At 38.6% G+C, this 15,863-nt stretch overlaps 2 protein-coding genes across 4 annotated transcripts in view; one reads left to right on the top strand and one right to left on the bottom strand.

The window, feature by feature from the left end:
* Cyp40 (Cyclophilin 40) overlaps window positions 1-11,390 on the bottom strand; it is a 49,754-nt gene extending 38,364 nt beyond the window's left edge. For all 3 annotated transcript variants that reach the window (XR_016325659.1, XR_016325658.1, XM_089739515.1), the window contains exons 1-2: window positions 11,156-11,390; window positions 6,118-6,255 (exon numbers count right to left, since the gene is read on the bottom strand). Coding sequence is in view for 1 of the 3 variants with exons in the window: in XM_089739515.1 (XP_089595641.1) it covers window positions 6,118-6,255; window positions 11,156-11,225 (208 nt within the window). In the remaining 2 variants the exon portion in view is untranslated. The remainder of the gene's footprint in view (window positions 1-6,117; window positions 6,256-11,155) is intronic.
* A 744-nt stretch (window positions 11,391-12,134) lies between these two features.
* Window positions 12,135-14,000, top strand: AP-1mu (adaptor protein complex 1, mu subunit). Its single transcript, XM_028172593.2, has 2 exons — window positions 12,135-12,239; window positions 12,379-14,000. Exon 2 carries the CDS (start codon window positions 12,386-12,388, stop codon window positions 13,652-13,654), a length of 1,269 nt encoding a protein of 422 aa, XP_028028394.1. The 5' UTR covers window positions 12,135-12,239; window positions 12,379-12,385; the 3' UTR covers window positions 13,655-14,000.
* The last annotated feature ends 1,863 nt before the right edge of the window (window positions 14,001-15,863 follow it).

Here is a 15,863-nt window from a genome sequence, read left to right on the forward strand (position 1 = left end):
ACGTGGGCACTATCCGGCTTCAGTGATGGTTTGGTGGGTATTAGCTATGAAGGAGTGACTGGGACATACTTTTGTGAAAAATATATCAAAACATCGGTACAAGTGTATCAAGACCATTCTTGAGAAGGTAGTGGAGCCCCTTAACAACACTATGTTCAATAATCAAGAATGGTCCTTCCAGCAAGACTCGGCGCCAGGTCATAAAGCTCGGTCTATGCAGTCTTGGTTGGAAACGAACGTTTCGGAGTTCATCAGAGCTGAAGACTGGCCGTCGTCTAGTCCCGATCTTAATCCGCTGGATTATGATTTATGGTCAGATTTAGAGAGTACGGCTTGCTCTAAACGCCATGATAATTTGGAGTCCCTAAAATAATCCGTACGATTTGCAGTGAAAAATTTTCCCATGGAAAGAGTGCGTGCTTCTATTGATAACTGGCCTAAATGTTTAAAGGACTGTATTGCAGCCAATGGAGACCACTTCGAATAAGCTTTTTGTACTTTTAATTGTTTTATATTTATGTATTAAACTAACACACTGTAAAAGTAATAAACGTTATTTGCCATAGATTTTTTTTGTTTTCCTTTGTAACAGTATTTATGGTCAGACTAAGTACCTATATGTGTGTATTTTATTTCCTACCTAAGCTGATGGTCTAGAGAAACCATATCAGCGTAACCTTAAATAATAGGTGGGCTCACGGGGCTCAAACCTGACGATGTTGCTAACACGAACCCTAGCAAGAGCCGTACTTTGCAGAATCTACCACCTGATCGGAAACGCGACCCACTGAGAAGATCCGGTGAGAAACTCAGTGGGCTGTGTGTGTGGGTTAATTTACTCGCCGAGCCCTTCGTCGCACGCCAGCGACGGGTTCAACGAGAACGATGACTGGGTAAATATATGAAAATATACATACGACGCTTGAAAGGCAAACGTGACTAAGCGACAATGCGTGAACTTTACAGTAGACTAATTTAAAGTTGAAATACCTGAAAACAAAATTTATTTTAACGAATCCAGCTGTAGTAGAATCTAGCTAGTAGCTGTAGGATTGAAATGATTTTAACAGACCTAGAAATATATATTTTTTGCGCATCGAATATGGTTATTGCCTATCATTTATGTACAAAGCAGTTATTGTCGCTTAGTCATGTTTGCCTTTCAAGCGTCGATAAGCTTCCAACTCCTAAATAACCTAATAGCGCACCCTCTTAAAGGTAAAATATCGGAAAAAAGGAAAAATTCCGTGCTTTTTAAATTGCGGATTTCCTTATAAAAGGTCATCCTTTATTTTTAACGGTCAACCCTATCGGGGAAGAAATTTCCTAAAATCTCTTTTTAGTGAATGCTTTGAACACAAATGGCATTATCTGCCGATATTTTAATTTTGGATCTAATGTGGATGTGGACGTTTCGAATAATCTACAGCTTCCGTGGGAAAAGACAACTAAGATGTCCTTCGATATTTAAATATTTTGTAGTAACTACCGTCTAATTTCCATTAAAAAAATCTTCATCTTGATTTATGATTATTTAATGAGAGCGGAATATTTAAATGAAAATGTAATATGACGTTAATTAATAATAAAAACGAGATTAAGCCGTAAAATTAAATTCAATTATGTTTACGACTCGCAAAAACCGAAGAAAATACTTTATTCCTAGATTCCTATTTTATAGGAACATAATAAAGTAAATGTAAGCCTGAACATCTTGAAATTTATACAATATACATACAATATACAACATATTTTAACTCATAATGCATAATCACGTTAAAATTCACCGAGAATTTAATGATTACATTCATCAAGTTCTGAAGGCCTGTAATTATTTTGATTACTGTTCGCGTGCGTGCGATTGTTGTATATTGGATAGCCGCTTTTTTTTTAAAGGTTCTCAAACTTTTTGTTTTTCAAAAGAGCCGATTTATGATATTTACAGGTCGTCGCTCGTAGAACGTAGTCCGCGAAATAACATTATACATATTTTAATACATATTTTCTCGAGAGTCCTATTATATATTATACTAGCAACCCGCCCTCGCTTCGTTTAGGGTACTGTAATTTATTATTGATGGGTCCCGCGATGTTACCCGCGGTTATAGTCGTACCGTGGATGACCCGCGGGGCGAAGCTAGTTCAAAAAAGTAGCCTAAGTTACTCTCCTTATATCATCAGCTACCTATCAGTGAAAGTTCCGTCAAAATCGGTCCAGCCGTTCCAGAGATTAGCCGCAACAAACAAACAGACAGACAGACAAACATTTTAAAAAATATTAGTTTCGTGTACGTACCGTATATATATTCATATGCATGTAGTAAAAAGCAGTTATTTCAATATTAAAAACAGACACACCAATTTTATTTATATGTATAGATAATACATACACATTATTACTACATTTAGAGTCGTCCGTGACCATCAAAACTAAAATATTCGTAACGTCGGAAATAACGTATTGACAATAAAAAATATTATTTAAAACTAATAGATGATTAAATTCGAATAATAATTAATCTAAGCATTTGTCTTATTTAATACTAACGAATACGATTTTTCAGTTCAATAGCGTTATAAGACGTTAAAAAACAGATCACTCTACGAAGATAAAACCGAGTTTTTTACTGATATGTTTTTTGCATTACAAAAAAATCCATGCTTTTTTTAAAATAAACGAGTGTTTTATTTATTTTGTTGTATTCACCATGTTCTTGAGATTTATAATGTTTCCACTGTTTTTTTTTCTTAGATTATTTCTACTCTTCATATAGTCTAACTTGAGAAAAAATGTTGAATTGAAACATCTAATATGGCATATTTAATTAATCGTAGTATTTACTTCGTCCATTCAGCTTTATCAACTCGTCCATCGAACAAAGGACAAATGGCACTATTTTTTTCTCCGTACCTATTCTGATAGGCTTGAGAGGGGTGTTTCAGCGTTGACCTAGCGTGTAGGTGAGCTCTGAGGTTTCAAACCGGGAGTGTTGCTAACACTGACCCTTCTTTTTTTTTCCCTACCTATGCTGATAGGCTTGAGAGGCTATTTCAGCGTTGACCTAGCGTGTAGGTGAGCTCTCGGGTCTCAAACCGGGAGTGTTGCTAGCACTAGCCCTAGCAAGAGCAGTGCTTCGCAGAATCTACCCCGGATCGAAAACGCGACCCACTGTGAAGATCCGGCGAGAAATTCAGTGGGCTGCACTGTGTCTATGGGTTAATTTACACGCCGAGACCTTCGGGGATTCGGCGAGGACGGTGACCGGTGCTTGTGGTACCTAAAGCACCGTTAATGGATCGGAAGGATCCGTAACAACGTGTTTAGGGCGACGTCACCTGTTTAAAATTTGGTCCACAGGGTCGGGTATGTTAATTTCCGGCGGCCACGAAAAGAGAGTTTTCGTGTCGTGCCGCCTTTTCAAAGTGGCGCGGGCACTATTAAAAGGCAGTCGTGAACACGTAACATTTATAATCATAAGTGATAATCGTTGAGATAATCATAATTGACCGACTCGATGGTGCAATACTTAGCATCGGGCAAACACTCGTATTACAAACAGGTTTGTTTGCTCTTGGTCTGGGTATATATTTAAACATATACAAGTATATTTATTAGTCTCTGGTAGCCATAACACAGGGAATCCTAAATTGGGGCCGGATAACCGTGCGCGACTTTTTCCCAGTTATTATTATTCTACATAGAACAAATTGATAAAATATTTAGAACTGGCCCTCTAGACTACCGCCATGTGGCATGCTGATACAACCATTATATTTCCAATAATTATGTCGGTACACGGTTTGTTGGCGAAAAGTTTCGATCAACACTTTAAGAAATTTTCGTTATCCAGCTGGGTCAGGCAGGCCTGATACAGAAGGCAGTTATCCTCGATACGGCACGTATTGTGAGGCAGTTTCTCTATAATTTTCTTTTTTTTTTCAGGCCGGGGGCCGAACCTCCTACGAGGTCCCCGCGCATAAGGGGCGCGCGGGGTATGTGAGACTCAACGATCTGCATGGTGTTGTGAGCAGATCGCGGGCCCAAGGATTTTAGTGCCCACCCACTAAACGACTCCCCTGCACTCTTACACCCGACATCCGATCCCATCCGAGGCCAGAACCCGGATGAGGTAGGGGGGTTACCGCGGTCAACACTACAACCAGACGGCGCGGCTCACCCCAAGGGCGCCCGGCCGACGGAGCCTTCCAGGCGAATCGAAGGTTCTGAAACGTCAGCCGTCTCGGTACGGCAGCCTTTCAAGTTGCCCAGGCGGTGCCGCTGATATCCCGGAATACCCCGCTGGACCAGAACCAGCCTGCGGGTCGGGACGCGACACACCGCCAACCGGTCGCTCTATTACTCCACGGCAGCGTGCTAGAGTGCTGGTAGCGCGCCGCGCGGCCTCTACCCCCTCAGGTCGCCCCTTGACCTTCACCGGGGGAGGCCGCTACCTACAGGGGCCGGGACGTACGGGCGTATTCCCGCCTCGACGGCGACGGATCGGTGCGGAAAGAGAAGAGCTCTCCCTCTCTCGCTCCGCCGCCTAGGTTTCTCTATAACAGCATTAACACTTTTTTCAGTGTTCACTCGTTGGAGTAGAACATGATAATTATCTTAAGTCACTTCTTTCAACCTAGCCTCGTCCCTAAATGTAAGTAGATGGTGATTGTCTTTTGACCCCCTTTTGTTTTAAAGAAATGCTTTAATATTAATAATATAAACGGCAGAGATGTGTTTTCGCTTAGTAATTTATCTTGAATTAAATTTACAGAAGCGGTTTATTTGTACGAATTCACCGTTAGTCCGTCTCCTTATTGTTAATGTTATTCCAATATTACTCTTCATTAAGTGGCCACTATTTTCTTACTTCCAATACGCCATGATGCGCACTTCCTTAGTCCAAAAACATTAAGTGACGTCAAAGATCGTCAACCACACAAAAATAAATTCTGACAATTTCCCGTGAGACAGGCATAAAACTGCGTAATGGGCATTGATACAGGAGGGAAAGAGAAAGAACTATTATCGATGCGCCCTTATTAATGTGCAATATATTTTTTTTTGCTAAGGTTGGTGGACTAGCTCACAGCCCACCTGGTGTTCAGTGGTTACTGTAGCTCATAGACATCTACAACGTAAATGTGTCACACATCTTGAGATTTGAGTTCTAAGTCTCAATATAGTTACAACGGCTGCCCCACCCTTCAAACCGAAACGTATTACTGCTTCACGGCTGAAATAGGCAGGATGGTGGTACCTACCCGTGTGAACTCACAAGTAAAGTATAAGTAAAGTAAAGAACCAAAGATTATGGATGGCAATTATTAACGGGAACAACATGTGAGCTCATCTGTGTTGGATGGAAATAAAAATCAGAAAACGAAAAATATTTCTAACTTATTGCATGAAAGACGATATGTGTAAGAGGGGAATGAGCGAGGAAATGGTATATGATAGAAGAACATGGAAGGAGAAAACATGTAGTCTCGCTAAAACTCGAAAACGGCTGGACTGATTTGGCTAATTTAGGTCTTGAATTATTTGTGGATGTCCAGAGAAGGTTTAAAAGGTCAATAAATATGAAAATGCTCGAAAATTTTGTTTTTCCTTTGATGTGTCCCCCCTCGGACGGATTCCTTTTGCCAATTATATTTTTAATTTTAAATTTATTTTATACAAAAGTTTAGCTCTTTTACTTGTCGATTTTTTTTATTGAACGTTTACTGGTGGCCCGGAGTTCTTTCCAGTTTCACCAGGACATGTAGGCGAGCAAAGGCTCACCCAGAAGGGGTGTGATTTGCTAACAGCTGCCCGAACGCCTCCGAAGGACACTTAACAGCTCAAGAGCCGCTGCTTCGCAAATGAATCTACTACCGGATCGGAATCGCGACCCGCTGAGAAGATCCGGCGAGAAACTCAGCGAGCTGATTCATGGGTTAGATTGCACGTCGAACTCTTTGTCGAGTTCGACGAGTACGGTTACTGGGGTTCCTAAGCCTGCTCCTAGTGTTCGAGCTGAAGGCGTCTAATGCAAAGGTTATTGGATCTGACGGATCCGTAAGGACGTGACTACGAAGTCTGCCGGGTCAGTGAATATAGAATACAAAAATCCTTACCTTTATGGAATCTGACTCCTTTGTAGTGTAAGGGTTTCCCGTAAACTCCAATGCCCTTCTCGCCCGTACAAAGCGCCCGGAAGTTCTCTGCGGTTTTCGGGACTACGTCACTCCTCAGCTCGATCACGATTCGTCCAGCTAATAAAATTATTTTCATTTTATTCATTTTCATCATCATTATTCTAAGTACATTACTGGCTATCAGGGAAGGCACTATACTTGAGACCTTACAACTTATATCTCAAAGTGGGTGGCGCATTTACGTCGTGGATGTCTGTGGGCTCTAGTAACCACTTAACACCAGGTGGGCTGTGAGTTCGTACGTCCATCTAGCAATAAAAAAAAATGCAAAATGCGAAACCTACATTTATTGAATTTTATTTTTTTAATGCAAATGTTACTAAAATATGAAATAATTAAAAAACTACAGATTAATTAAATGCGTGCTATTATATATTGCGTTTACGAATGATAGCCGTTAATCTAATGTAAATAAGACTTAAATCACATTTATCGCGATACCTCGATGCATTTTTAAAAGGTATCTAACATATTAGGTACATATTTCTTCATCATTCTTTCATCTAAATTCTAAATTTAGAATATGTTGTTATGCGCTCGACGCTCGATTTAATTTGTTTTACGAGACTCGCTTCATGAGAGTGCCATATTAATCGCACAAAAGTAGATGATGAGATGCTGTTAGACAAATACCACGACCGCTCTGAAACGAGCCATAAACGTTTAAGAACAAGATATCTTCGACAAAACTAACATTTATAAAATATTTTATTAAGCTTTACAACTTTTTGTACCGTTCAATAGAAACAATAAAATAGAAACTGTAAGATGATACATTTAGTAGGTACGGCGGATTTTGAACAATGACGTCATTATTGAGTATTATGAGCTATGTCTAGTATGAAAATAAAACTCGAATAATTTCCTTATTCATTTCATTAAATACGTACCGGATATTAAGATTCTAATTGCCCTCATAATATTTGGATGTATCCATATGTACATATTACTCTAAGGCGGTGATTAAAGACATTTTTATTTTTTATTGCTTAGCTGGGTGGACGAGCTCACAGCCCACCTGGTGTTAAGTGGTTACTGGAGCCCATAGACATCCACAACGTAAATGCGCCACATACCTTGAGATACAAGTTCTAAGGTCTCAAGTATAGTTACAACGGCTGCCCCATCCTTCAAACCGAAACGCATTACTGCTTCACGGCAGAAATAGGCAGGGTGGTGGTACCTATCCGTGCGGACTCACAAGAGGTCCAGCGATGCACCGATATTTAAGTGGTTTTATATGTATGTATATGTTTTTTTCATATTTTCACTAGCTGACCCGGCAAACTTCGTAAATCGATAAATAAAAGACGTAAACTTTTGTATAAAATAAACTTAAAACAAACAAAAGTAATCCGTCCGACGTGGGACATATCAAATGAAAAACAAAATTGTTTTTTTTTATTTAATACCCAGCATTTTCTTATTTATCTACCTTTTAAACCTTCTCTGGACTTCCACAAATAATTCAAAACCAAAATTAGCCAAATCGGTCCAGCCGCCCTCGAGTTTTAGCGAGACTAACGAACAGCAATTCATTTATATATATATATATATATATATATATATATATAGTTTACTAAGAAGTGAGTAGGATCTCGCGGTCAATATTTTATGGTTAAAACAGAACCTATAGCACCAAGAATGCCACTTCCCTCCTCGAGCCATACGATTCCTCGTTCTTTTGTTAAAACACCTTTTCGGTTTTCGGTTAAAAATCTATTTCAACCGAAAACCGAATGATTTATTTGAACTCACTGTATTTCGAGCGGACTTAGATATTTAAGTGCATTTAGACTCCGATTTAAAAATACATAATATATACTGCTATATAATATATAATAATAAGTAATATCAATTTTTACCGATTCCCATACATAAAATTTCATTTAGTATATTTCTATTTATTTATAATTACGGCGCGTCTGCAATTTCCAGTTGACATAAATTTCTTTCAACAACTTTTTATCTTTCCAATTTAATGACATTCCGTATTCCATTCACTCGACACAACAAATTGCATGATCTAGATTCGTCTAACACGCTAAATCTGGGAAATGTAAAACCCATTAGAAGTAAGTCTACGGTCTACGAAGATAGAATCCGCTTACTCAGTTAGTCCAATGCTATTAATATATTAATCAAGGCCAAAAAAAAACAAACAAAAAACATAGGACTATCCTTAGATATGTTACCTAAGTTCAGAAGCGTAAATAATGTGCTTAGTGCGAGTTTTTTAACTTCTCGTTCACGTAAAAGTTTCGGCTTTCCTTTGTTTGCCGCTAGGGGCGCTATTCCAACTCCATACAAATTTGAGTTAACTCTTACGCGATCGAGAAGTTAAGACTCGTCCTAAGCACACTGTATAGTACTTCGCATCGCATCGCAAAGGTTGAACAATAACTGTGTAGCGATTGGCTATCCAAGAAAACAAGATTATTTAATAGATAGTAAAATCTCGTTTAGCTTTTATTATGTTATTTAATATTATAAATCTATTTAAGTTAAATGTTAATGTGTAGTAGTAGGTGGATAGATGTCTATGGGTTCCAGTAACCACTTAAGCCAAGGTGGGCTGTGAGCTCGTCCACCCATCTAAGCAATAAAAATAAAAAACAATAAACCGACACGTGTCGTTGATTATTTTACTAACAGAACGCTAATGCTTCTCTTGAGATATGTTTTTTGAATTTTTGATGTAGATCAGCAGACGGTATAATGGCCTCATTCGCCTTGCGGTCGGGATCTTGTATTCGGAGCTCACATTCAGGTCTTAAGTTGGGCACGTACCGCAAGGTTTTCATTTACGTACTAAGCTACCCATTCGTAGAAAAATGTCCACGACTAGCAGCCCTTTCGCTCTGTGTTGAACCAATACCTTTAATGCTTTGAGCGGCGATTTAGTTTACGCTTCTTGCTAACAATGGTAATAGTACGGCACCTGAGACACGAGATTGAAATTGGGAAACTGCGTTACGCAGGTAATATCAAAAGAACTAGTAATATCGAGAACGCTCGAGAAGTATAACGCCATCTATTACTATATAACGGAAACACATCGAAACGACTCGCCCTATCGGGAATGTTCTCGATAATTGTAAAGCTGTTGTGTCGACTATAAAAGCGTTTAGTAATTAGTAATCGGTTCTACTAGAAGCGAAACAGCGGACGGATCATTTGAAGCGAAGCCGAAAAAGTTAATTACGAAGCGATCTAAGTGTTAAATAGAGTTTTAATTTGTACTTCGGTGGAAGTTGTATTTATCCCGAACCCCATCACATAGCACTTCACTCGATTACGGTCTCCATACCGAAACGCCATGCTAGAAATATTAGGTACTAGCGATAATGCTGCATTAAATATTGCATCAATATACAAATGTAGATACTGCAGGTAACCTTAATATTTGTTGATAAACTTTATGTCAACAGTCAAACTTTATGATTATTTAAGAAGATAACGAAATAAGTATTTTTCTTTAGCGAAACTGTTACTATTATGTTGTTTCTTTTACATTTGTGCAAATATGATGAATTTCATACAATGCTAAGAGTATGTTTAAAGTGGTTTTCAATGTTTTCTATTCGTTCTCAAAATTAAATTGAGATACCAGTATTTCCTTTATATTTACTAGCATAGTTGGATTATAGTTTAAGGTTTATCATCAGTAACAGCAGATACTTGTGTAGATCCTACTTCAGCTGCCACTTTCGCCAACCCTATAAGCAACCCTACGTTGGTTGCAAAACAGATGTACTGTATCGCGCCTTTATTAATTGCCTTTGTAGGGAGAAATGAGCCTACTGTCCACCTGATCAAATAGATCAATAAAGCATTACTGCCTGGATGGTTTTAATTGGTAAAGTCCTATTCCATTTTACACTTCCAATTTTAGATATTTGGGCTTCTTGGATATTTTCACTGCCTCTATATGCATACGAGCCGAGGCAAGTGAACAGTTCTGCTGAAGAAAATTAATCAAGATAATAGTTTAAACATAAAATTAGGACTAAGTCAGCTTGAAGAAATTTCCTAAAAAAGTACTATATACATACAAAATGGTGTGAAGTGGAATTGGTGATTGTCATCACTCTTGATGTTTGTATGTGTCATCCCATTTGTGTATTGAACCAATATCTAAAAAATAGATGAAATGCAGGGACCAAAAGCTGTTGGATAATTTCAATATTTCTAAGAGATTAGGAGTATCAAATAAAGCAATCACCACAAAGGCCAATAAAAGAATATCCTGAAGCTGTACTTTTTTGGCATGAGACATATTGTCTCTTTTATTTATAAACAATCCCTACCTACCCCAATAAGAATGATTTTTAAATGTATTATAAAATAAACATACATGTATTCCAGTAACAATTTATTCATGAAATCTTTTTATGTATGAGTAATGTACAGTGTTCAACTTAAACTGACTTAGATATGTAAATTATAATAAAATAAAGGTTCAGAATAAAATAAATTATATTAAACTGTGAGATATGTATAAATTTTATCAAATAATTCCTGTATATATTTGTTTGAGATCACCATGCCCATTACTGCACATAGGTACCTCTGTTCTATTTTGTAATATTTTTTCATTTGAATGGTGTCGACATTTTCACTTAATTTGAGACAAAACAGTAATTGTCATCACGAAACACGATTTTTTTACTTCAAAACAAAATTTACATTTTATAATGCATTTTATTATTTTCAATGAAATGATCGATCTATAAATAGCGCTTTTATGATTGTAGCCTTTAACAAAATGTAGCAAACGAATTCCAGTTTCCGGCAAGTTGAACAAAGGTCAAAATAGCAGTAACAATGTTGCAAAAACTGCATAGCGCTGCATAATTGTATTCGGTAATTAAATAAAAAACTTAATGTAAAAATATACGTCCTAAACATTCTTGGTTCCTAAAGAAGATAAGTACTCTAGGAAGTAACTATTTACCTGATACTCCATCAATAGAGATGTCCAAATAAACAAAAGGATTCGTTTGTGACCGCCTGTCGGAACTCATTTCACAGCACTTGGATTGTAAAAACAAGTAAATACTGAATGCGTACAACTTTTTTCTTAAATTAGACCCTTCAATGCAATAAAATAGAGCACTCAAATTATTTTAAATTTAAAGAAACCAAAAAGTCAACTGCACCGGGCAAGCTGCGTGCGGCAAGCCAACAGATTAGGCCATAGATTATACACTTAATATATTTGAGAGATTAGGCATGTGAAAAGTATCGGAGCATATATCAATACATACACTGATATAAAAAAAATGGATAAGTCAGTGTAGGTATCTATCGATTTAAAATCAAAATGAGTAAAAGATAAAAAAAGATGGCAACATTCACGTCTATGGGCTCTGCAACCTGTTAACACCAGGAAGACCGAAATCTAGTTCACACATCTACTAAAATATGTCTAGGATATGGAGACGACAGCCTATGTATATACGTAGCGAATGGCGATGCGACCTACGTGATATAGTAAGTCGACATGAACTAATCTGGACTTTTTTGGCGGAAACGCGAGGAGTGAAGTTGTGTGATTTGTTTTATTTTGTCTATTTAGTGTATCTTCAGGTTTAAATGTGTAATAACGGTGGTTTATTTACTGTTTAATATCTGTGAAAGTGCACAAATGTAGGAAAATGAAACAAAGCCGCTGGACGTAATTTCTCGGCCTCCTCCAAAAAGTTCACTGAAAAAATCTTAGTAAAGGACCACCATTTTACTAAGATTATATTTCATCCCATATCATCTCATCTCATCTCATTTCTGTTAATTTCATCCCAGTTGATTAATGCCTCAAATTAATCATATTATAATTTTTCATAAAGATAAGATTAAAAATTAAAATAAGACTTGACCTAAAAGTCTTAGTTACCAGGTCATAAAATCCCTTAAAAAAATGACCCAATCTATATCCTAATCTATAACGTTGACGTACCAAAATCCGAAACTTACGTTTGTAATAAGATAATGTAAACTATTGTAAAGTGTAAAATTTATCTAAAATATAGCAGGAACTGGTAAGTTACAAATAAACACATTTCAGATTAATCTGGTAACGATACATTTCAGTAAAATAGACACTAAATATTTCATTTTGGTGTCATATGTAAATTATAACTTCAAGAATGTATCACAGTATATTTTGATTTATTTCAGCTTCACCATGTCTTCTTCGGCTATATACATACTAGATGTCAAAGGTAAAGTTCTCATTTCGAGAAATTACCGTGGTGATGTTGATCTGGGTGTGATCGACAAATTCATGCCTTTACTGATGGAAAAGGAAGAAGAGGGAATGTTAACGCCTTTATTACAGACTAGTGAATGTACATTCGCCTATATCAAAACCAACAACTTGTACATTGTATCAACCACAAAGAAAAATGCTAATATTGCACTTGTGTTTGTATTCTTGTACAAAATTGTTGAAGTTATGACTGAGTACTTCAAAGAATTAGAGGAAGAAAGCATTCGAGACAACTTTGTGGTGATCTACGAGCTACTTGACGAACTCATAGACTTTGGATACCCTCAGACCACTGATAGCAAAATTTTACAAGAATACATCACCCAAGAAGGTCATAAACTTGAAATGCAGCCTAAAATACCCATGGCGGTTACCAATGCTGTGTCGTGGAGGTCCGAAGGCATAAAATATAGAAAGAATGAAGTCTTCTTGGATGTTATTGAGTCTGTAAATTTATTAGCCAACTCAAATGGTAATGTACTGAGGAGTGAGATTGTTGGAGCTATTAAAATGAGAGTGTACTTGTCTGGTATGCCAGAATTACGTTTAGGCTTAAATGATAAGGTCTTATTTGAAAGTACCGGCAGAGGAAAATCAAAGTCTGTAGAGTTAGAAGATGTGAAGTTCCATCAATGTGTTAGATTATCACGTTTTGAAAATGATAGGACCATCTCATTTATACCTCCTGATGGTGAATTTGAATTGATGTCATACCGACTCAACACTCATGTAAAACCTCTGATTTGGATAGAGTCTGTTATTGAGCGTCATGCTCATTCAAGAGTTGAATACATGATAAAAGCTAAGTCTCAGTTTAAGAGACGATCAACTGCTAATAACGTTGAAATCATTATACCAGTTCCTGCTGATGCTGATTCACCAAAATTCAAGACAACAATTGGTAGCGTTAAATATACACCAGAACAAAATGCGATCACATGGTCAATCAAATCATTTCCAGGAGGCAAGGAGTACTTAATGAGAGCTCACTTTGGTCTGCCTTCTGTTGAATGTGAGGAAGTTGATGGAAAGCCCCCAATTCAAGTAAAATTTGAAATACCATATTTCACAACTTCTGGAATTCAAGTAAGATATCTGAAAATTATTGAGAAAAGTGGATACCAAGCCCTACCTTGGGTAAGGTACATTACTCAGAACGGTGATTATCAGTTAAGAACAAATTAAAAAGTACATTCCATTTGGAGCTTCAATAGAACTTGCATTAGCCATAATATCTTCATCTATACTAAAATAATAATTCAAAACAAGATTGAATTAATTTGATATGTTTGTACCATTATTGTTGATGAAGTCTGTTTCCAACAGTCTCGCCTAGTACTAGATAGAAGGTCTGTGACTAATGTAAAAATAATGCTGACTTAAAAAAAGTTAAGCCGTAGAGCTCCATTAGATGTTATAAGCACCTTTCAATTTCAGTTTAATAAAATTATATATTTTAATCATAGATATTTGTTTGTTTGAAGTATTGCATTTTAATTGACTATATTATTGTAATAAATTAATAATAATAATACAATTTGTGGTTCATAATTTTCATCCTTTAGATTAAATTTCCTTATAAATATTAAATGTCATTTGGACACCATTTGGACGTTCAACACTGGAAAGGCTGAAACTTTTCTTATATGTATGTTGAAGTCCCGCTCGTCGTGGCCGCCACTAATTACCTATCCGACCTAGACGACGGTAACGCAAAGCTGCCATCGCCCAAAACATCTGATCCCCAGATCCAATCAGTGCTTTTAGACTTCAGTATCCGATCCGTCACCGTCTTCGTCGCAATCGACGTCGAGTTCGCAGAGTGAACTCACCATTAGACGCAACCCACTAAGTTTCGCGCCGGATCTTTTCAGCGGATTGAAATACCGACCTGGTGGTAGATTCTGCGAAGTAGTACGAAGCACTGCTCTCGTTAAAGCCAGTAATAGCACATTCTGTCAGGTTAAGCCTGGTGAGCTCACCTACCAGTCATAGCATAGCTGGAATAGCCCTTAGGCTATCAGCGAATTGGTAAGGAAAAAAAAAGACCTACGTGATTTAAAGCGGTATAATGGCTTAAGCATCACAATGTGAATGCTAATATGAAGCTACAGCTATTTATTTTGTAGAGGTAAAACTTTCATTTCAATGTCGACTTCCTACCTAACAGTTAACTTAACCTAGCGTGTTGGGAGAATTTTTTTTTTTTTTGTCAGGAGGAAATCACCGGACTTCCGCCCTCCACTGGGGATGGAGGGCGGGGCATGTCGGAGTTGAACCGACTAAAACCTCCTGTCGCTCAACAACCAACGTCCAAACCTCGCATGAGACAGAACTCATGAAAAGGCAAAGGGGGGAAAGTGAAGCGTTTAGTGCGGAGCACATCTCTCCCATCACCCTCCCCCTCGGGACGCCGGACTGGCGGTCGTCGGCGCCACGACCACCAGTCCTCTCGGTCAGGCAGGCTATCCGAAGCCCGCCTAGATGGCGCCGGTTAGAATGGTCTACCCTCGGAATACCCCGCTGGGTCAGAACCAGCGTGGGTTGAGGATAGCCGGCCTTCCATCACCCGGACGCTCTTGCATAAAACGCGTGCAGAGCAGCTTGCACGTCATCTTCTTAGGTCCCCTTCGTCGGTCCCCAGGCCGACATGTGAGAGAGACCCGAAACACTTAGAGGGCCAGGGCTTGGGCGAAATCCGCCTCCCTGGCCCCCGCTCGACGGCGGCGGGCCTGCGCGTCTCGCACGCGCCCCGCCGCCTCCTTCTGCGAGATGGTGCACTCGCAGAAGTCGAGCATCGCCTTCCACGACTCGTCGTCACCGAGCATTGATGCCACAACACCCGGCAACGACAATTCGTTTCCTATTTTTGCGACAAGGACACGGCGCCAACCCTCCCATGCGGGGCAGGCGATGAGCGTGTGCTCCGCCGTGTCCAAGTCGCAACCACAATGGTGGCACTCTGCCGTCAGCTCGGCTCCGATCCGGTGCAGGAACTCACCGAATCAACCATGCCCAGTGAGCACCTGCGTGACCCGGAAAGTGAGGCGTCCTCTGTCACGATTCACCCAATTCACAAGAACCGGGCGAATCGCCTCGACGGTCCTACGACCAGCCGAAGGATCGGCCAGCCGTCTGGACCATGACTCCAGCACGGACCGCCGAGATTGGGCCCTCCGCGCTCTGACCACAAGCGTGTTGGGAGATAGGATAATATTTAAAATAAAAAGAAATACAATTTACATTAAGAGAGTTTGTAAAAAATTTGTCAAACTGTAAAAGGATAACATTTTTTTTAATTTTAATGATAAATGGAAAATAATTGTCCACAGAAAAAAACGTGGTTTTCAATTCTATTAAGCCAGTTTAGTAGGTACTTAGGTCCATACCAATA

The sequence above is a fragment of the Bombyx mandarina genome, chromosome A1, assembly GCF_030267445.1.
Source record: "Bombyx mandarina strain Sakado chromosome A1, ASM3026744v2".
Taxonomy (NCBI): Eukaryota; Metazoa; Arthropoda; class Insecta; order Lepidoptera; family Bombycidae; genus Bombyx; species Bombyx mandarina.